This window comes from Dendropsophus ebraccatus, chromosome 12 (genome assembly GCF_027789765.1).
Source record: "Dendropsophus ebraccatus isolate aDenEbr1 chromosome 12, aDenEbr1.pat, whole genome shotgun sequence".
Classification (NCBI taxonomy): Eukaryota; Metazoa; Chordata; class Amphibia; order Anura; family Hylidae; genus Dendropsophus; species Dendropsophus ebraccatus.
The window spans coordinates 62,599,352-62,622,293 of NC_091465.1; the positions used below are offsets into that span (position 1 = coordinate 62,599,352).

General features: G+C 42.0%; 1 protein-coding gene across 3 annotated transcripts in view; it reads right to left on the reverse strand.

Moving 5' to 3' along the window:
- Positions 1-762: 762 nt before the first annotated feature.
- The window catches only part of LOC138769868 (myosin-binding protein C, fast-type-like), an 87,285-nt gene continuing 65,105 nt past the window's right edge, over positions 763-22,942 (reverse strand). For all 3 annotated transcript variants that reach the window (XM_069948591.1, XM_069948589.1, XM_069948592.1), the window contains 13 exons: positions 22,074-22,233; positions 21,789-21,893; positions 17,703-17,891; positions 17,451-17,585; positions 16,966-17,133; positions 11,334-11,422; positions 10,637-10,832; positions 6,742-6,881; positions 6,446-6,605; positions 4,824-4,960; positions 4,477-4,663; positions 3,578-3,624; positions 763-1,977 (listed from right to left, as the gene is read on the reverse strand). In XM_069948591.1, the coding sequence (XP_069804692.1) occupies positions 3,614-3,624; positions 4,477-4,663; positions 4,824-4,960; positions 6,446-6,605; positions 6,742-6,881; positions 10,637-10,832; positions 11,334-11,422; positions 16,966-17,133; positions 17,451-17,585; positions 17,703-17,891; positions 21,789-21,893; positions 22,074-22,233 (1,677 nt within the window). In that variant the 3' untranslated portion in view covers positions 763-1,977; positions 3,578-3,613. The remainder of the gene's footprint in view (positions 1,978-3,577; positions 3,625-4,476; positions 4,664-4,823; positions 4,961-6,445; positions 6,606-6,741; positions 6,882-10,636; positions 10,833-11,333; positions 11,423-16,965; positions 17,134-17,450; positions 17,586-17,702; positions 17,892-21,788; positions 21,894-22,073; positions 22,234-22,942) is intronic.

A 22,942-nucleotide genomic window follows, 5' to 3' on the forward strand; every position in this document is an offset into this window, starting at 1 on the left:
TGCTAATGTTATTCCAGCTGAGAAACGAAGAAAAGATCTCAGCACAAGTTTCCACAACTTTTATCATTAGATGGCTTTTCCCACCAGATCACAAACAAAACACTACAGTTTTATTCAGTGCGTTGCAATATTAGACAATGGTTTATACATTCATTAATGCTAAAACACACAACGTAAAACAATGATAACAAGTTCTGGACAAGTATATAGTGGTTGTAGACACCATTTATTGACTTCTGACTGTGTTCCTTGATTTATACGAATGGACACAAAAAATAACCATTGTCCATTAAAGTCTTGAACTTGAACAAAGAAGACTAAGGGTATATTCACACGGGCGGGCTCGCAGCGAGATTCTCGCTGCGAGCCCGGCAGGTCCTGGCAGTTCCCATACACTACATACTTGCTGTGGTCTAAACGACCGCAGCGAGTATGTAATTATACCGCCCTTAACCCCTTCTGCTCCCCCGCTGTAAGCATACTTTACCTGTCCTCGCTGCACGGGTCCGGCGTCCTGCTCTCCCGCCCGGCCAATCAGTGGCTGCGGCTGGGCAACACACTGATTGGCCGGACAGGAGAGCAGGACGCCGGACCCGTGCAGCAAGGACAGGTAAAGTATGTTTACAGCGGGGGAGCCGGACAGGAGCAGAAGGGGTTAAGGGCGGTATGATTACATACTCGCTGCGGTCGTTTAGACCGCAGCAAGTATGTAGTGTATGGGAACTGCCAGGACCTGCCGGGCTCGCAGCGAGAATCTCGCTGCGAGCCCGTCCGTGTGAATATACCCTTAAAATAAGAAAAACTATAATATTCTTTACTGAAGATGACCTTGAGCAGAGGAGAAAGGCCACTTATTTTATCATGGGTTCAAAGTCCAGGTTAAATAAAAGCATTATCAGAATGTCTCACATTTTACGCTTTAACCCTTAACGATTTTATCTTCAATATATCGGTACAAAACGTTATTATATTCTTGTCAAATGTCTATGGTACTGTACCAATAAATTGAACTTTTTGTTTAGATAATTTGTCCATGTTAGAACCCTGTTAACTAGTTTTGCTCTTGCTAAAGACAATTGGTTTGCCCTTCTCCAACAACCAATGTTCCCTCTCCAAGTGTCCACCTATTCTTACAATCCGAATGACCCACCTAGATGCATGTTTTGGTTTTACAAGGTATTAAACCATTTGCAACTTCTCAAGGCTCATAAATGACAATAACCTTAAAATATCCATCTCAATATTAACACGATAGTTTTTACATCTGCCCTAAGTGTTGACAGACTTAGTAGCCTTCATGGTCTATAAGTCAGATTAAATTAATTTCTACACCTGCTTATAAGATAGTGACAAAGTCTGAAACTGTGACTTCCAAATCTTCAACTGATCCCGACCCATCCTGTAGACATTTTTTTTTACGACACTTCCTTACACAAATCAGATGAAAGATCCAAAGTTCAACTAACTTCACACATTAAGTTTTCCTTGCTAATGACACAATGCATTTCAAGTGTAAGTATTACATAGAAAAAGTCACCTTCTTCTTCATCTTCCCTAAAGCACATGCCCATTTTCTTGGACTAAGTCCTGAAGATGTATAAACAGTAGATAGATAACAAATTTCATACCTTTCCCCGCTTTTAAGGGTGGATTTTAGCCAACTTGTTGGTTTTTTAGACACATTTGTGGTGTAAGTACAGTAAAGTAATTAAATAAAAACAAGTACATAAAACATGGCTTCATATCAAAGCTGCTGCATATGTGCTATACAAATAGGCTAAGCAACAGAGTGTTACAAGAGACAAAAACCTCAATGACTGGTTGACAGAACAGCCACATGAGGTCCTTAGGTAAAAATATACAAGATACAAGAGCAATGATATAACACACATGACACCACATCACGAAAGACGATGAAGACAATTTTCCTTCTCTTCCTTCATGAAGTTAAAACCCGGCATGTAACTCATCCAAACCCTGAATTGCAATATAAAAAAAGCAAAATGAGACAGACATTTGATCTACAAAATATATATCTGTTTTAAAATATATCCTGATGACTCCTGATGGATCCATTGGGTCTGTCCATTGGGGTTCTGATACCTTTAATGGCAAGAACTGTGCCACAAATTGTGATGTTAGGGCTTTCAAAAGTAGCAATAACATCCCAAAATAGAGACAAAAAAGCACTTAAAGTTCCCGTACACTTTATACTTTTGTCAAACACACCCTCTGCTTGCAGTAGGTTTGGCCATCAGTATAAGGTGTATTGGGCCCTCCCGACAGTCCACCGACAGATGATATCGTGGAGATAGGGGTCAGGCATTATGGAAAATGTCAAATCCAACACATGGAAACAGGATCTAGAGGTGGCTATACACCTTTAATAACATACAGCTAGCTCTCCTGTTAACCCTTCCCTTCCCATAAAGTACTCATGAATGTTCAACGCAGTATGGGGAGGGTGGCGGGTGGACAGGGGAGATAACAGTTATTTTCTCCCGTCCCATAAAGAACACAGGAATATTTGGCACAGATTGGAGAGGACGGCAAAAGGACGGGAGAGATAATCATTTTTTCTGCTGTTACCCCTCCTCATGAAGAACAGAGGAATAGTCAGCACTGTATGTGGAGGAAGGGAGAGATAACTGTTGATAACGTTCAGCTAGCAGTTACTGAAGGTGTAATTCCATCTTTAGTGCCTGTTCACACTGAGTAAATTCAGCAGAATTCCGTGGCAGACTCCCCAACACGGAATCCTGCCTGCCTCAGTGTCAAACAGTGTGTCTATGGGAGGGCTCATGCGCCTCCGCTCTCCATGGCTATCCGCTCAAAGAATTGGCATGTCAATTCTTTTAGTGGGGAGTTGAGGAAGCGGAATTTGCTCAGTGTGAAGAGGTCCTTAGGCCTGTTCTTCTGTGTTTAATTTTACATGAATTTAGGGACAAATTCTGCACTACAATTAGCTTCAAATCCCAAAACAAACCACATTCCATGAATTTGGATTGTGCAACAGGAAATTTCTGCATGCTTGGCAAAAATTAGGGAAGCAAATTTGACTTACAGTCTTTCCAAAGCTACAGTAATATCAGAGACCGGGTCACGTGGGCCCCGCAGCCACACTAACCATGTTGATTTGCTTCTTCAATGCAAATTAAATCACCTTTCTAAATAGTCTTTATTAGATGTTTCCTACCATTTAGCTGTTTCTTAGAGAAAGATTAGATAAGTCTGTCTTATAGTAAACAGGAGAGAAACTAAAAGCAGAGAGGAGAGCAGATAACAAGGCAGTCTGCTGGAGACAATTTGAGGCTGCGTACGAGTAGATAGAGAAAATAAAGGTCATGCAGCACATTGTATGTAGAGGCTTTTAGAAGCAAAAGTAAGCTACATTTTTAATAGAGACCTTTGGAGAAAATGTCTTGTGCCCCATAATAAGCACAAAGCAAGAATAAAATGAATAGTTTTTCGAAGGTGTCCTTAGTCTTTAGAAGTTAAAGAAGTTAAATGAAATTTAATGAATCTCCCATGTTAGTTGATTAGTTACAGCAAGTTTGACATCATATATGCTACTTACTGGATGTAACTCCTTGTCAAATACACCAAGATGCATTTATTGAGGAACTGAATGAAGAGGAGGGAAAAGGAAAAAGGAATACTTTATGTAAGTTTAATCCTTTATTATTACATGGTAAATATGGCTTTGTGTTGTGACTCTGTGTTATTAGTGGATAATATATCATTTAGCCAGGCATGTCACATTCATACATCTTGGGGCTGGGTTCACACACAGTATATTTCAGTCAGTATTGTGGTCCTCATATTGCAACCAAAACCAGGAGTGGATTGAAAACACAGAAAGGCTCTGTTCACACAATGTTGAAATTGAGTGGATGCCCGCCATTTAATGGCAAATTTTTGCTGCTACAGAGCCTTTCTGTGTTTTTAATCCACTCCTGGTTTTGGTTGCAATATGAGGGCCACAATACTGACTGAAATATACGTAGTGTGAACCCAGCCTTAGGCTTCACACAACGTGAAAATTCATTAAACAACGGCCGTAGTTGCAGGTTTGCAACCACTGCCGTTATTTAATGAATTTTCCGATCGTATTGAAGTCTATGGAATCCTGGCTGGAGAGTATACACACTGTATACACTCCGGCCGGTATTCCAAGCCACCGCACAAAAAATGACATGTCAGTTTTGTGTGGCTGCTATCCATTGAATAGCGGCCGCACAAGATGGACAGAATAGACAATGTAAAGTGCAGCTCCGGTAAATTGGAATGCGGGCATGCCTGAATGCGCCCACAATCCAATTCAAAAGAAATGAAGTGCATCCAGCTGGTACTGCAGTACCGGCCGGGATGAACTTCACAGACAGTGGCCTTTATGGCACAGAACGGCCGCTATCATACTGCATGTGAACCGGCCTTAAAAATCTTTCAGTGACAAACTGAATTTTTAAACGTTACCTCTAACTTCTAGTCGACAGTCCACCTCTGCTTCTCCTAATTCATTGATGGCTTTGCAAGTATAGGTTCCACCATCAAAAGGACTTGGTTTACGGATGTTCAAAGTGAGGACTCCTTGGTTATGCTTCATAAGAAATTTGGGATCATCTTTAATCTCCATTTTATTTTTCATCCAGATAACTCTGGGCTAAATAAGATGCAGAGGATTACTTTACAAGATATAGATGCTAAGCATTAGGATTTATAACCAAAAACATTAATTTAATGAAAACACGATTTCTTATTTACATAGGACTAAATTAGTGTTCTCTGCTATATAACGTTCTTCACAAGAGACAGCTGCGTACCTTTGGATGACCTCTTACAGCACAATTCAAGGCTGTGCTATATCCAGCTACTACGACCCTGTCTATGAGAGGAGTAAGGAACTTAGGAGCCTCATTGATATCCATTTCTCTGTAATCACGAGGTTTGTAGACTAAGCCTGTGATGAAGTACAGACATAACAGAAGAGAAAATTAAATGTGTGTTTGGGCTTACAGTGTTGTTCTTGGAATGCATCTTTGACAAAGTGTCTAGCAGTAACTTTAAACAATCTAAACTCAATGAATACACAAAATATTTTTGGAGCAAGAAAATCCACATTTATATGGTACTGGAGTTGTCTGGTTTAGGAAAAAAAATTATTGTGGGGTTATTATTCCATGAAGACCCTATAAAGGCCCTATTACACGAAACGATTATCGGCCATTAGGGCTAATAATCGTCTCGTGTAATAGAAGGCAACGATCAGCCGACATAAACAATGTTGGCTGATCGTTGCCGACAGTCGTTTGTCTTGTTTGACAAACAACTAATATCTGCTGCCGTCGCTCTGTGGAACAGACTGCTGCTATCTGCTATTGGCTGCCCGGACGATCTAGCAATCACCCGGGCAGCTCCCCGCAGCTGCCCCCACCCCCCGGACTGCATGCAATAGCGGTGGCAGCGAGCAGGGAACGAGGAGCAAACGAGCGCTGACATGTTGACTCCAGTCGCCCCGTGTAATAGGGGCTTAAGTGTATATAGATGTCACAGAGGAGAGACCCCTGCTTGGAAACCCCTCTATGATCAAAACTACCCATACAACTTAGCTGTAAGGGAAACACTATTAGGTCAATAGATATTCATCCCAATTTCCCCATAGTTACGAATGTTCTCAATGGGGAGAGGGAATATAAGTCGCTGCCCGACCCAAGTGGAAATGGCTGGGACGCCCGTACGAATCCCAAATTGCTGATCCTTTATTCTTTTGCCAGGGAAGGGTCATCATTCCCCATACACATGAGGCAGTCAGCTGGTCCACTAAAATTAGTAATTAGAGTTCAACCAATGTTCACTTAATACGTATAGGCATGGAGAGAGAAGTCAAAGTGTAGAGAAGTATGTGAATTGTCACTATAAAATAAGAATGAGACCACCCCTTTAATGAGAGCCATCTGTTCAGGACCATCATCTAGAATAGAGACTAAGAGAACCCTACAAGTCTGTGGATACAAACTGCCCCTGATATTAATGGCCACCATGTAATGCGTAAGTGGTGCAATGAAAAGCTAGGCACTTGCTGCCAGGTTCCTCCACAGATTACAGATGATTGCTGAGGGTACCAGTAGCGAGACATCTTACGATTATTTGGGGACCCATCTAATAAAAAGAAAAACTCTTAACACCATGATCTAGTTATTTATGGTTTTCATTTTACACCAGTTGTGACCATGTTGCATGCTATAATAAAATGAGAACACTGCATGCCTGGCTTTTTATGAATGAGCTTGACTAAAACATATGAACATCGGTCTCAATTATGTGATATCAGCAGCAGGGGAGCAAGACAGCTGTGGGTCGCAGATACTGCTCCATTTGTTATAACAATCATATCCTATATATTAAACAGGATCAATGATTACTGCGTCTCTTCTATTCTACCCACCAGTCTTCTCGATGACGGCTGTGTTCTTGGAAACACCTGCAGCCTCACTCAAGCCAACAATGTTGTCACTGTACACTCTGAAGTAATATTCATTTCCCATGATCAGGTCAGAGACTGTGCAGCGTGGCTGGCGATTGTGCTCATATACAGTGAACCATTCCTGAAAAGGAAGAGTTATAATAGTTTACATTGCCATTGGTATATGATATGAAATAGGACACAACTGAAGTGACTTATATTAATATTATAAAAGTAAGAATTAGTGTTAATACTTGAAAATAAGAAAACCATCTTACCATTGTCTTCTTGTCAGCTTTTTGAACGGTATAACCTGTAATCTCAGAGTTTCCATTGTCCTTGGGTGGCTTCCATTCCAGCAGAGCATTAAATCCCCAGACCTCTTTGACCATCACAGTTTGTGGAGGACCTGGTTTATCTGTGTAAATCAGCCATGTGTAGAAAGTGGAAGAAGTATTAGTAACACATCCTAGTACATATTGTTCTGCATTGTAGTGTAGTTGTGCAACAGCTAGACGGCAGTGTGTTCAAAAAACTCGTGGTTATAGCCATTTCAAACCAATATCTCCAAAGAGTATGACCACAGTTAACCAATGTTGACCTGCCATATTGAACATGGTATCCAATCATGTTATAGGGGAGGGGGAGCTGTGCAGATAGATATATTAGGAGGGCTTAGGTGTCCAGTGGGTGGTCCTACTCAGAGTTAAAAGCTTTATTTCTATGTGTATCCACAAAGGGAAGGCTGTCAGATACTGGGTAGAACCTCCCACTGAACTTCTAAGCCCAGGATGAACAGAGATCATCATGTTCAAATCCAATTAAAAAAAAACCCTCCATTAACCATTTTAGGCTATGTTCACACAACGTATGTTTAGTATTAATCACGGCCGTTGTTGCCGATTTGCAACAACGGCCGTGGTTAATACTTACATTTACATTGTGCTGCAGCTAGAGGGAATCCCGGCCAGAGCGTGTACACATAGGAAACACTCCTGCTGGGATTGCTGACATGTCAGTTTTGGCGGCTGCTATTCATTGAATAGTGGCTGCAGAGAACCTGTCAGTTCACACAATGGAGCGTGCGGCTGTGCCCGCATCCCAATGCAGCACAAAGGATGACCTTTGTGTTTTGACTCTGTGCCCGCATCCTAATGCGGCCGGGATGATCTTCACAAACACCGGCTGGTGTTTGACGCAGTGGGAACATGGCCTTACACTGGAGGTTGCTATAAAAGATAGATGACAGAGGACATAGTTTTACATAACCTTCTTAACAGATCATGTCTACATGTCTACATCCGATACTCTAATGGTTACAAGGTTACATGGTCATTATGGATGCAAAAAGACACATGCTCATTAACTTAAACCAAAGGAAGGGCGAAGATGTGGACATAGGTTAGTTATATGGGAAGCCTTATATTCCTACATGTCAGACTGTCATAATGAAAAAAATGTTCCCAAAGATCAGCAAATGGGGCCCTAAGTTGACATATTCACACTGAGCCTAGCAATCACTCAACCAAATAGTAACATTTCTAAAATCAGCATTGGAATTAAGGCACCTGAGGCTACAAAAACTCAAACTGGTGTAAAGTAGAATTGCCTTAGTTGCCCCTAGCAACCAATCAGATTCCACCTTTCATTTTCCAAAGAGTCTTTGAGGAATGAAAGGTGGAATCTGATTGGTCGCTAGGATCAACTGAGCCAGTTTCACTTTACACCATGTTTAATAAATCTCTCCCCCAGTATGTATCTGGCAGTATTAAATGGGTTGTCTTATAAAGGCAAATGTGGGTTTTATTCCTGATGATATTGCAGGGTTGAATTTGCTTTTGGCCCTAAACTTTTCCTATAGTGGCCACTGCTGGTGAAATGTGGTATTACATGTTAATTACTCAGATTAGTGGCTGACCATATAATATATGGACATGCTGAGTGCACAAGAGGGAGCTTTTCTGCTTTATATGCCCGCTATTAGGTCCATTTGCTGTACATTCATTTATTTTTTGTTAAAATTAAGAAAACAATTACTTTCCTGCTAATTGTATCTATACCAAAAAAAACACTGTATTCAATTTAGAAGAACAACTACACAACCCCACTGGAAACATCATCGCTCTGACAGATAAAGTCATTTTCATCCTTAAAAACTGTGCGTTTTAAAATCGGAATAAAGATATATTAAAAGAAACCTCCCACATTCTGCAGCTCGCGGCAGCTAAGGTTAGGCATCCATAACTGGATGTTATCCACTAGGATTAGTTAAATATAGTTCAGATAAAGAAACGCGATCTCTACAGATATTCCTTCCCCCTGAACTTTAAATGTTGTTCTTGCATCAGTCAGCGATCTGAGGACAGACATGAACATGCTAGTCACAGCGTCTGCATACAGTTAGACTAAAATATATTCCGTAATGCTAGAAAAAATCTCAATCGACATTGGATAGTATACAAAATATTGTAAACATTGTCCCGTACTATAAAAGGAAAGCATCCTGGTTACATAGACAGCATACAGGATGCTGAAACCTGCGGGCAAGCTGAAAACTGAATTTTACCAGTTTTGTAAAAGTTTACTGTGTCTTCATATCTCAAAACTTTATAAAATATAACATTGTAAATACTAATATAAAAATGATGATGACAAGGAAATAAAAGAGGGGGAAGTACAGTATACAACCAACGCCTACCAGAGATAATCCAGATTCCTGGCCGAAAAAGGTTAAGAGGCCCTTGACCATAGCTTGTGCCAAAAGAGGCATTAGTGCCCCTGATGCAGACACATAACCTAGTCAGCAACTACAAGAAGCCATTAAGTATATACTAGTCGGCCATAACATTAAAACCATCTGCCCCATATAGCATAGGCTCCCCTCCTGCTGCTGAAACATCAAGGAATAGACTCCATAAGAACTCTGAAGAGTGAAGACATCCTGTGCTATCTAACACATAAGTGGCAATCATCAACTGAATAGGCCAACATCACCCTGAATAGTAGAGCGACCGCTGATCGGACCATTTTGACTTGCTGAAACATTATCGGCTCGTAACCACATGGCTAATTGGGTCTTGTAAAACGGGCACTGAGCGACATTTTTTTACAGACCATCTAATATGGCCATGAGATTTGCAAGTTGTGAGGTTCAGCCTCGTTCACTGGGTGTTCCTCCCAGGACCACTTTGGGTAGATACCAAACGCTGCACACCAGATAAAAAGTTACAGTGCGTGTGCTCAAGGTTTTACTTGTAAAACATGTTTTTTTACAGTATTAGGCCATGTCCATATTTAGTATAACACCGGCCGTTCTGTCACCCGGACGGATCACAGAATCATCCCTGCAGTACCGTCCAGATGATCTTCGCTTCTAATAAATTTGGATGTGGGTGCGCCGGCATCCGAATTCCCCGCTCCATTGTATGAGCTGACACGTTCAATGAATAGTGGCTACAGAAAACTGACGTCAGCTTTTCCTGCAGCCGGATAGAATCCCTGCTGGAGCGTATACTGTGTGTATACGCTCTAGATGGGATTCCATTCATTCACTGACAATGTATGGGTTTGTATAAATCACAGCCGTTATTGAAATTTGCAAACCATATGTTGTGTCAACATGGCCTTATTATGATTAAATACATCTGTTTGTTCAGCTGTGGCTGCTGGAGAGGATGATGACAGGGGGATACCGAGGCACACAGGGCACTGGAAGGACACTGAGCATCCCTCTGCCATCTCTCCAGCAGCCACAGCCCGCACAGCTCTTGGAGTCGGGTCGTGACATCACCATTTTATCCAGGAAGTGACATCACCATGTTATCCAGGAAGTGAAGCCTTGATGCAGTAGTAAGTGCAGGGAAAAAGCACTTTATAAGCATTTTCCATAATAAGTGTATATTGGTCATATTGGTAAAACTTTTGGGGGGCAATACAATACTTCAATAAAAATTTTCACCAGACTTCTCCTTTAACCTCTTACAATGGCTTGTTAAATACAAATCACATGTTCTCATGTCTCCAATATTTTCATTTCAATGTTTCATCAATGCCCAGTATGTTCTCCGTAAAGTCTTTTAAAAAATATTAAGAGTTAACCTCAACATGGCTACTGGCTGTGTAAGATTAGAGGTCATAGGTATGATGTACTTACCCACAGGCAGATGTACTCACCCACAATACGAATATTCACTGTTGCAATATCCACCATGTTTTCAATTTGCACAGAGAGGTCGTATTTTCCTGAATGATGTCGCTCTGAGGATCTTATAAAGATAATGGTGTCTGAATCAGAGGTTCTGACGCTGACTTGCTTTGGATCCAGTGGCTGACCATCTTTTGTCCAGGTGACTACTGGTCTGGGTTTTCCCTATTATAATAAATGTATTATATGTCAGTGGTTCCTTGTATTTCTGAGCAGATGTAAATGTGCCAGGGCTGTAATGTCTTGAGAGCTAGTAATTAGCAAAGTTACCACAGAAGATGATGCATATACAATTGATAAAATAGCCCGATCCTGATAGGCCTAAAGTCTACAGACCAACCCAAATAACTACTGGTGGTTGTCTATCAAGAGTTCATGTCCCTCTGCTTGATTCTGCACACCTTGCAATGGGTATGGCAGAGATACCTGAAGATAATGACTGGAAGTGATGTCTATATAATTTTTGCCATAGGGTATGTTCATACACCAAATAAGGGTTGTTATTTTATAATGGCGGCCGTGATTATACAAATAATCATCCTCAAAGACGGCCATCAAATGGCCAAAAAAGGCAGTGGATGAACATAGCTATACAGTGTAAGTTCCTGTAGAGGTAGGGTTAACTTCTCTGTAGCTATACACTTCTCACTGATCCGTTCATCATACCTGGAAAGGAATAACAAGGTTGACTTGTTCTCCGACTTTCTTAACATAGGTTTGCCTTAGTTGCCTCGGTAATCGGATCTTTGGTGACTCTGTATTGAAGGAAAAAAACAACCAAATATATATAAATATCTATATGTATAAATTTTATCGTAAAATGTGGACCATGCAGATAGTTTATTTCACATCATACAGAAAATTGCATAAGCAATACTGACTTCAACAAACATTGCTTATGCAGTATTGCTTATGCTTATGCTAGTAGCTGCACACCGATGTAAGCTAAACACACCGGTGATACTGATTGCCACACGTGTGGTGGATTTTGTTTGGAGCTTAAAGAAGCTACTGAATGTGTAAATTGCACGATAACCAGTTACTATTAAAATCATACAGAAAATGTCATCGGGTAATCAATTGACAGTATGACATAATATAAATCACTCATAGATTGGCCATACACATTAGGTAGCTCTAAGTCAAATATACTTCCAGCTATCAGCTATCTCTCACCACCTACACATACCCATGCATGCTCAGCAGTGTTCAGAATGAGCAGAGGGTAGTGATCTCCTGCCAGACTCCTTTGGTTGTGCTCTATTCTTATGAAAGCAGATGGATATGTAGAAATCCACCTGCCTGATCCTTCTCTGATTTTCTCCCAGACACCAAAACATACTGAATAAATAGTTACAATGCATACTTATCTTGGAAAAAATGTCTTAGGGACATGTAAAAAGATTTGATTGGTTGCTGTTTCAGCTGTTGAGGACCTACCGATCAGGAGAACGAGCAGAGAGCAGCATATAGTAGTGTGCTTCACCTTCCTGCTGCCAATCATCTCCGTGCAGCAGCTCAGTAGACTTACAGTATATAGGAATGACCTATATGGATATTGCTTTGAGATGGGGAGTGAAATACTCTACCTTAAAAATTCTCCGAGCTCAAAAGTTTTTTTTTGAGACAGTGCCCATGCAGTGTTCCAGAACCCATGTGCCACTGTGAGTCTTAAAGCACAGGAGGCAGGCTGACCCACCCTTAGTGGGAGGAAACCCTAGTCCCTGTATGATAGGGTTCCATTGACTCTAATGGAGTCACGTCATGGAGGGGCTGGAGTTTCTTCCCACTAAGGGTGGGTTGGCCCACCTCCAGTGCTTCAGCCTGGGCCTGGTGGTACAGTCACTTTAAGTATGTAGGTCAGCACTGAATGTATGCTGTTGCTTGGTTCTTCTGTGATCTTCTATTGATGGTATTGTACTACTTTTTGGCCAGAAGATGGCTCTAATAGTTTTTCTTCCAAGACCAACACACTGAAGAATATTGCAAGGGTGAAATGTTGAATCATTTGTAAGTGCGTAATAGGACAGTTGCCAGCTTACTTCCTCCTCTATAGCTTATAAGAGGCTTTTCTAAAAAGGACCCAGTGGTCTTTTTATGCCAACAATCTTCTATTTTTCTCTGTTTCCACTCCAATTCCGTCCTGACAGGTACTGAGGTACCTCAGGCTGTTCCGCACCAGCCTTAGCCTATAAGAGGTGGTGGGGTCAGCCATGTGCTCAGTTTTTTTTTTTTTTTTTTTACTTGGGGACTATTCCAGATCGGTTCTTGATTAGTTGCACCACTAAATACAGTTATTAAGGGAGTCCTTCTTAGGGCCTGACTCTTTGGTTCTTGAATGGATAAGCTGGTGCCAAAGCTGTCTGACTGTAGCTTATGCCTCCAAAGGTAGCTGCATGAGATGCAGACTTTCAGCAGAACTAGGACACGAGACAAGTGAAGGACCTAGTGGTCAGACCAATCATAAACATCTACATTGACAAAGACCATTCATTGCAATGGTCTTAAAAGGGCCTTTTACATGGGCCAATAAAAAGTTTGAATTTAAACAATAATCTTCTGGCGTAAACGCAGCAACGATCAAACAACAAAGGAGAATTTGGTCAGATGTCACTGAAAAGTTAGAGTATCACTGTTGTTACAACTTTCAAAATCTAAATGAACAGTAGATGTGATATAAAGCAAGTTTGCAATTTACATTCTTTTTTTTGTTGTTGTTGTTATCATGCTGTAAAACAAAGCTGAACTTACCAGAAATCCAGGTCCAGTCTCCTGAAAGCAGATTTTCTGACTTGTGCTGGTTGAAAAAAAGAGACTGAACACACAAAGTCCCAGCCAGTACAAAGAGTCACAGCTCAATGTGTCCATCAATCACATGACTGCCTTCTCTGTGAGCGCTCAGATGGCCTGGGATACATGGGACTTCCTGTGTTTAGACTCTTTTTTTTGGGGAAAAAAATCTGAAAACAGGAAGTGTAGTGATTTTCATCATAACTAAAAAAAAATAATAATGACTGTATATTGCAAACTTGCTTTATATCAAGTTTTTATCTACTGCTGATTTAGAATTTAAAAGTTTTAACGACAATGACACTTTATTAATCATTCACAAGTGTAAAAATATTACTTTCACGGTAAAAATATTAGGATTGTATTAATGACTTTTCAGAACGATTTATCTTTTCATCTAAACGCCTATCGTTTAAAAGAAAAAAAATATTGCTTGATGTTTGCTAAATGAGTGATTTATAAATGCGTATAAAAGGACCCTTGGGCCAAATGAACATGTTTTAATTTTAATGCGGGCACATTCGGGGGTGCCTGCACTCCAATTTACCATAGACCACAGTGTAAAGTACGGCCGGGAGCTTTACTCTACACCAGTGATTTTCAACCTTTTTTGAGCCGCGGCACACTTTTTATACTTAAAAAATCCCGGGGCACACCACCAACCAAAATGGCACAAAATGACACTAAAACAGTACATATTATACATATAGTTAATAATACAGATTCTAAATGTATTTATACTCACTCAGTGTGAAACCTGGGCCTGTTTTCTTCTCCCCCCTGTGCTTCTCTCCACCATACTTCTCCCCCCTGTGCTTCTCTCCTGTGCTTCTGCAGTGTCCCAGAACAGCCCTTCTTATGCTCATATTTTTATTATAACCAGTTCTGTTCTGGAAAGCTATGGTCCACTGCAAACTGCGTGTATTGTGTCACCCCTGCAGTATTCAGGTCTGCCATTTCAGTCATTTATTGCATGTGTATTCAGGTATCAGTGTCTAATGGTATTATGTCGCCTCCTAGTGTTCAAGGATGGTACTTCTCATGTATATTCCTCTGCATATGCCTAATGGTGTGATGATGCAATGGCTGGATGTCACGTGACTGTGCCCTGCTTCCATGGTAACACCAATGGTCATCGAGCTTTTGGCTGGGGTTACCATGTGACTTCCTGTGCTACCTCAGTCTTGTCCTCCACCTTCAGGAGACAAGTTGTGGGTTTGTCCTCTCTCCCTGCTAAAGAGAGAGGCCTGCGTTTTGCTCTGCTGCTCCAGTCCACTGGCTGTGTTCCTGTCTCAAGTCTCAAGATTCTCATCTGGGTGTCGATTCTTCAGTCATTCTTCAGCTCCTCTCATCATCATCTTCTCAAATCATCAACAGCAAGTATTTTATTCAAGTCTCATTCCACCCAGCATCTTATCTTCAGTATCACTACTACTCCCATCATTCAGCACGCTACTCTCACAGCCTATTGCAGCATCACCCATTACTCTGCTTTGTTCAAGATTGCCATATTCCCGGTTGCATCCGGAGAGACTGTTACTACTAGTTAACACCGTTACAATAAATATACAACTACCGTTGTTTCTGAACCTTGGCACTGGTGTGATCATTGGTGCCCTGACTAAGGACAACGAAGAATCGCACGCCCAGTATTCCCGCATGGTCAGGAGCCCGGTTTCCAGCTGTATCACCCTTGTGCCTACACCGTGACCACATTATCCTACAGATGCCCCAGTTCCTGCACCCTCACAACCATCTACACTGCGGAGTGGCCCCCACGGGTCAGGGTGCTGCACTTCTCTCCACCATACTTCTCCCCCCTGCTTCTCTCCTGTGCTTCTCTCCCCCATCCTTCTCTCCCCCATGCTTTTCTCCTGTGCTTCTCTCCACCATACTTCTCCCCCCTGCTTCTCTCCTGTGCTTCTCTCCACCATACTTCTCCCCCCTGCTTCTCTCCTGTGCTTCTCTCCCCCATGCTTCTCTCCACTATACTTCTCCCCCCTGCTTTTCTCCTGTGCTTTTCTCCCCCATGCTTCTCTCCTGTGCTTCTCTCCCCCATGCTTCTCTCCTGTGTTTCTCTCCACCATACTTCTCCCCCCTGCTTCTCTCCTGTGCTTCTCTTCTACATGCTTCTCTCCTGTGCTTCTCTCCACCATACTTCTCCCCCCTGCTTCTCTCCTGTGCTTCTCTCCACCATACTTCTCCCCCCTGCTTCTCTCCTGTGCTTCTCTCCACCATACTTCTCCCCCCTGCTTCTCTCCACCATACTTCTCTCCTGTGCTTCTCTCCCCCATGCTTCTCTCCTGTGCTTCTCTCCACCATACTTCTCTCCCCCCTACTTCTCTCCGCTGTTTCTCTCCCCCATCCCCAGGTTTCTCTCCCCCCCCCCTTCCTTCTCACCTCCTCCGAGATGGTCGCCGCTGCTGTCAGCCTCACCTACTGGCCGCCCGTAGGGCCCGGATGTGCTACTCCAATCAGCGGAGGCCGGGAGCGTGGTGCGCTGCACCACGCAACCGCCCACATTATAATCTGCCACTAATTGCTGCGCATTGCCGGGGAACAAAACACAGGGGCACCATAGTTTTGGGAACTTTCCCCGCGGCACACCCGACCATGTGGCACACTGGTTGAAAATCACTGCTCTACACTGTGAGCACAGACTATTTTGTACCGCTGCTGTTCACCAAACACCAAGCAGAGAACAACGGCCATATTGTATACAGGGTGTATATTGTATACACTACCGCTGTTGTTCTATACACTGCAATGTAATCGATCACTGTCAATAAACAATGGCCGTTGTTTATTGCAGAAATACAGTGTGTGAACGTGGCCTTAGGGTATGTTCACACTGAGAAAAAAAGAGAGGCAGAAATTCCAAGTGAAATCCCCGCCGCGGACTCTGCTCGGAATTCTGCTTGCCTCAATGTCTCAATGTTAAGTATAGGGCTCCTCTACTCTCTGCTGCTCTCCGCTGAAAGAATTGACATGACAATTCTTTGAGCAGAGAGTCGCGGATAGTGGAGGGGCCCTATACCTAACATTAAGACACTGAGGCAGGCGGAATTCCGAGCAGAGTCCGCGGCGGGGATTTCGTTTGGAATATCCGCCTCTTTTCCTCAATGTGAACGTACCCATACTTTGTGAATTGTTAGCCTTGCCTTTTCATACAAAACTGCTAAAATTCTTTCCTTTAACCTGACATCCAAGGGTTAAAGGAAGAACTAATACACAGTTTTAGGCTTATAAGAACAATACTGAGCATACTAACAAATAGCAGAGGACAGAGCATCCAGACCCATTAAATTTACAGCATGTCTCAGAACCTAGCAAAAATTCAAGTTAATGCACTGCTGTGCCAAATACTTTCAAGGAAACCAATTGTAGAAATCAGAATTGTAGATTCAGAATTTTTTTTTACGTACTCCACTAATTTATACAAGCCGGATTACAGGGATTTTACAGCACTTCATGTACAGTATGTATTTGATAGATATATGTAACTTACGCACAATCTCCCGGATTGTAACTGCGTTACCCAGAGTTGCCGGCTCACTCCTGCCCGCTATATTGACAGCACATACTCGGAAGAAAAGTTTTTCACCAGTGGGAAGACCTTTCACAGTGTATCCACATCTTTCCACAAACTCTTTGTTGGCCGCAACCCACTCGTCAGCTAAAATAAGTAAAAGTTGTAAATGGTCTTGGTAGGACATTTTAAAGGGGAAAGTATAATGTACAGCTAGGCCATTAAGAGAAAACATAACATTTCATTATATGTGCCTTATTCAATAGATAATATAGTACAATAATAACAGTATAAGTGGTAATATAGTACAATAATAACAGTTTAAGGAGTTGTCCCACCAACAACTCACCCCTCCAACTATAGGATTGGAAATGAGTATATGATCGCTGTGATCAGTGAGATTGGTGGTGGTCCCAGCGGTCAATACCCCCCACCCGCCCCAGAGATCTTACAACTGTACTTACATCCCTCTTTGCAGTATTCAATGAGATACCCATCAATGCCTCCAGCTCCAATACGATCTGGTGGTCTCCACTTCAGGGTGCAGGTTGTGTCTGTCACGTCCTCAACCGTCAGGTGAAGAGGTTCACTTGTCGGAGCTGAAAGATAGTATATTGTTGCTTTATCTAGAAACCTAGACAGATTTATAATAATTTATGAACAGTAAACACTTGATACACTTGGTACCATGTATCTCTACATTTATAAGTCCTTACCAATAGGCATGAATGGATTGGTGGTATTAGCTTCTCGGGAAATGCCAATGGCATTGACAGCGAAGATCCTAATTTCATACAAGACTCCCTCAATCATATTTGTAGACTGATATTTAGTGTCTGTGTAGGGCTCAAAGTTCATCTTCATCCAACGTTGGCTCCCTTTCTTTTTTCTTTCTATATAATATCCTAAAGAACGTAGAAAACAAAAATGTAAGATAAGATATTAATCTTGTCAAAAGTAGTGTAGACTGTAACACTATAGGTTTCCATTAAAGGGGTTATCCGGTACTACAAAAACATGGCCACTTTCTTTCAGAGACAACACGACTCTTGTCTCCAGTTCAGGTGCGGTTTGCAATTAAGCTCCATTCACTTCAATGGAACTGAGTTGCAAAACCCCGCCCAAGCTGGAGACAAGAGTGGGGCTGTCTCTGGAAGAAAGTGACCATGTGTTTGTAGCGCTGGATAAGCCCTTTAAGGACATGCATTACGACTGAACCATTGAAATAGTTTTGACAACCTAATAACATATTATTCATGCAATGACCATTTGACTACATGAACATTTTCTAATGACGGTTGAATGAGTTATTTGGTTTTCATTATCACTGCCTTCTTGTGATCATCACTTTGCATCCCCTTGGTCCTGACCAAAAGTTTTGGGAGCTGCAGAACAGCATTGAGCCTGCCTTCCACAGCCTGACGGGGTATGGTTGCACGGTTCCCAATCACTAAACATTATGCACTCACACAGGTCTTACTATTGCAGTGTTCCAGAACAGACTTTTCCTCTTGTTATTTTCTTCAAAAGTGTATTCCTATATCTGAGTCAGTCAGTATTTTATTGCCTCTGTTCTGGAAACTGTGGTCCACTGCAAACTGTGTGTATTGTGTCACCCCTCTCAGTATTCAGGTCTGTTATTTCATTTATTTCTCATGCATATTCAGTTATCAGTGCTTAATGGTATTATGTCGCCCCCCAGTGTTCAAGTATGGTACTTCTCATGTATATTTGGTCCTATATGTCCTAATGGTGTGATGATGCAATGGCTTGGTGTCAGGTGACTGTCCCCGGCCATCGAGCTTTGGCTGGGAATACCATGTGACTTTCTGTCCTACCTCAGTCCTGTCTTCCACCTTCAGGGGGACAGGGTGTGTGTTGCTGCTGCTCCTGTGTCACAAGGCCGCAACCTTGCGGTACCTGCTGCTGCACTTACCAGAAGTGTTCCAGGCTGTGTTCTATTCTCAAGTTCTCAAGATTCTCATCCTAACCACAAGATCTGGGTGCCGTTCTTCAGTCATTCCTCTCATCATCTTCTTTAAATCATCAACAGCAAGTATTCATCTCAGCTCCATTCTGCCCAGCATCTTATCCTCAGTATTACTACTACTCCCATCATTCAGTACGCTACCATCACAGCCTATTGCAGCATCACCCATTACTCTGCCTTATCCAAGTCTGCCTTATACCTGGTTGCATCCGGAGAGACTGTTGCTACGAGTTACCACCCTTATAATAAATACACAATTACCGTTGTTTCTGAACCTTGGCATTGGTGTAATTATTGGTGCCCTGACTAAGAACAACGAAGAATCTACAGCTGCTGTCCCTCGTGCCCATACCATCAGGCAAGTGGCTAACCGGGTCCCTACCTAGTAATACCACCTACTACTACTCTCAGCGGAGTGGCCCAGCGCCACATCATCTCAAGGGTTTCCAGCATTTCCTTCTGCGCTTGAATTTTTTTGCCTGCTTCAACATACTAAGGTATCTGTCTGCTAGTAATAATACACATGCATTGTTTACTATTCACCACTAGAGGGAGCCAGGGCACCATATATCCTTTACTATCAGCTCAGTGGTGGCTGATCTGGAGTTCTACTTACAAGCACTGTTGTTCTCTGCAACTTGTATTGTCTTTTTGTAATGTCTTTTTCTGGATTCTGGTTACTCAAAATAGTATCTATGGTGTTTGGCAAATGAAGCAAAGTATACGTGACGGGTGCTTTAAAGCGAATCTGTCAGGTCCTTACCAGGTACAGAGCTGCAGACACAGGCAGATAGATGGTAGGGAGATATAACAAGTGATCCTTTTGTCTTTGCTGATGGCCATTTGTAAAGTTATAGAAATGCATTTTTCCTCAGAAGCTGAAGTGCCACAGCTATTCAATTGTAGTATTTTCTTTGGAATCTGAAGTGCTACACCTATCTGCTGCTCCACCTGGTACAGACCTGACAGATTCACTTGAAAGCAACTCCGTACCCACAATCTGACCCCCCCCCAAACTACTTATACCTTCGGATAGCTGCTTTTAATCCAAGATCTGTCCTGGGGTCCATTCGGCAGGGGATGCAGTTATTGTCATAAAAACAACTTTTAATCCGGCAGCGCTGTGTCTAACGGCCGGGGCTTACATTTGTATATGCATTAGGCTGGCACAACCTCTTTGTCCTTCCTCCCCACCCTCCTCATCATTAGGAATACTCCAGGCAGATTGCTTCCTATTCCCCACCTGTGTGCATAATGAACATGGGCTGGATCGTTAATACACCTGTACAAAGCTCAAACAGCAGTAAATGTTCCTGGATCATTCCTAATGCTGAGGAGGGTGGGGAGGAGGGAAGGAGAGGGTGTGCCAGCCTAATACATATACAAATGTAAGCCTGGCCGTTAGACACAGCGCTGTAGGATTAAAAGTTGAAAGAACAAAACAGGGGGCTCTACCTAAATAGTGAGGGGCCGGGGTGCCACTCAAATGTCTAGATTATAACCAAAGTAAACCAAAAAAAAGCAAAGACTAGACATCAATCAAGAGTGCACTCCACTTGCTAATTATGAAAAAATACAAATATATTTGTATTTTTTCATAATTAGCAAGTGGAGTGCACTCTTGATTGATGTCTAGTCTTTGCTTTTTTTGGTTTAGTAAGATTAAAAGTTGTTTTTATGACAATAACTGCATCACCTGCAGAACGGACCCCAGGACAGGTCTTGGATTAAAAGCAGCTATCTGAAGGTACAAGTGGTTTGGGGGGTCAGATTGTGGGTACGGAGTCACTTTAAATTGCACATTTTCTTCAAAGGCTACAGAAGGGGGACCATGTATCATTACTAACAGTGCATTGCAATATTCTTTCTCTTATACGTTGGAATAGTTTATGCTTTGTTGCTGTGGTGTCTTTTGTACATTTTTTTGGATTACTACTAGTTGTGTTATCCATTAATATTTTTAAATTTCCATATACACACATTAACGCTATGCATCTAAAGGCCCTATTAAACGAAGCAATTATTGTCCGTATGCGTCTAAAGGCCCTATTAAACGAAGCGATTATTGGCCATATTTGGTGATTGACGACCATTATGGTCTATAATCGCTTAGTGTAATAAAAGGCAACAATCAGCCAACATGGACAATGTAAGCTAATTGTTGTCTTTCAATGTCTATCAACATGTTGAAAGACAAACAATAGTAACGATCTGCTGCTGGCGCACCAGACTGCTGCTACCTCCTATGGGCTCCCCGAGGGATTCACTGAGGTGCTTACGGACGGCTTCTTTTTCACTCTTTTGGCTTTGCATGTGCACGAGTGACGGCACACCACTTGATTGACAGACTCAATGGCTTAGTCAATCACAGCACAACATTTAACTATATGCACTCCTGATTAAGAGCACATACAGTTAAAGGGCCAGCGTCAGCAACCGGCGGCACTTGCCCTGGTGCTGGCGCTAGCCTGAGCTGCCAAGCACTACATCCAGAATTCTGGACAGATTCTGTATGTGAATGTGCATTCTGGATGCCGCTTTTGGGTGCTATAGGGCATCTGTAACGGAATTCTAGACAAATATAAGACATTGGCTATATTATCCTAAGCAGACACCCTTCAGGACGAATCCCAAAGAGTATCCATGCCAAACAGAACTTTATGGATCCAGAAATTTCATGGACATGTGAGGAGGGGGGGGGCTTTCTTTTATGAAACATATTATAATTATGCTTTTAAAAAATTATATATATTGTCTTAAATGTTATTAAGATCATCCATATTTTTCTTAAAGAGCAGCAAAAATTTCTTACCTAAAATTTCTTGTCCACCATCGTATTTTGGAGGCTCCCACACAACATCGGCCCAGTCCTCTCCAACACAAACAATGTTTATATTTTCAGGAGGATCGGGGACATCTGGAAATAAGAAACAACTATTATTTTTTTTAAATTAACAGTAAAACCACTAGGGCAGCTCAGCATAGGGAGCAGCCACAATGAACAACCAGTGCAATGCAAGTGAATGAAGTTTTTTTTCTTCAGGCTGCAGCATGGTGTCACGGCTGCATCAAATGGCAAATACAGCCCTGTACCTACCTACAACTTTGACGTATAATGCAGCACTATCTTCTCCAGAAGGATTGGTTACAACAATTTTATAGTTGCCCTCATCCTCACGTTTCGCTCCATCTATGAAAAAGCTGCTTAGATCTGGTTTCGGATCAATATGAACTCTTCCATCAATATCAGTAAACTCCTGTAGAAAATGTTATAATTAGTCCAAAATATATAAATATAACTTGACCCATCACCATTCCCACACTGCCTCCCTGCAGCTCCTGTTCACCTCTGTCTGGTCCCCTGATACTCGAGAGCAGGAGACGCAGCCTCAGCTAATCATTGGCTAAAATTGGACACTGCTGTGGCCAGCAGGCCCTCTCCTGAGTGCTCACCTTGAATGCAGGAAAAAGAGAGAAGACTACAAGACCAGATGGCAGTGGATGGGAGCTCCGAGGGAACCAGGCTAGGGGGTTGTCCAGCGTTGTATATATACAGTGCATATATATATATATATATATATATATATATATATATATATATATATGAGAAGAATACCGCAGCACTCATGGGATAGAATTCAACACAACGTGTTTATTTCCCGAAACCACGGTTTGGGGAAATAAGCACGTTGTGTTGAATTCTATCCCATGAGTGCTGCAGTATTCTTCTTATTTATATTACCTATACCGGGTGGTCGCTGGCATATACCGCCTGGCATCACATTCATCGCTACACGAGTGCTGCATTCATTCTGAATTTCATATATATATATATATATATATATATATATATATATATATATATATATATATATTGCTGCCCTGTTGGTAAACATAATGATAATCAACATGTTATGCTTACCTCTCCGCGTCTCTCCTGTGCCGCGATGTGGCCTTTCCAGTGTC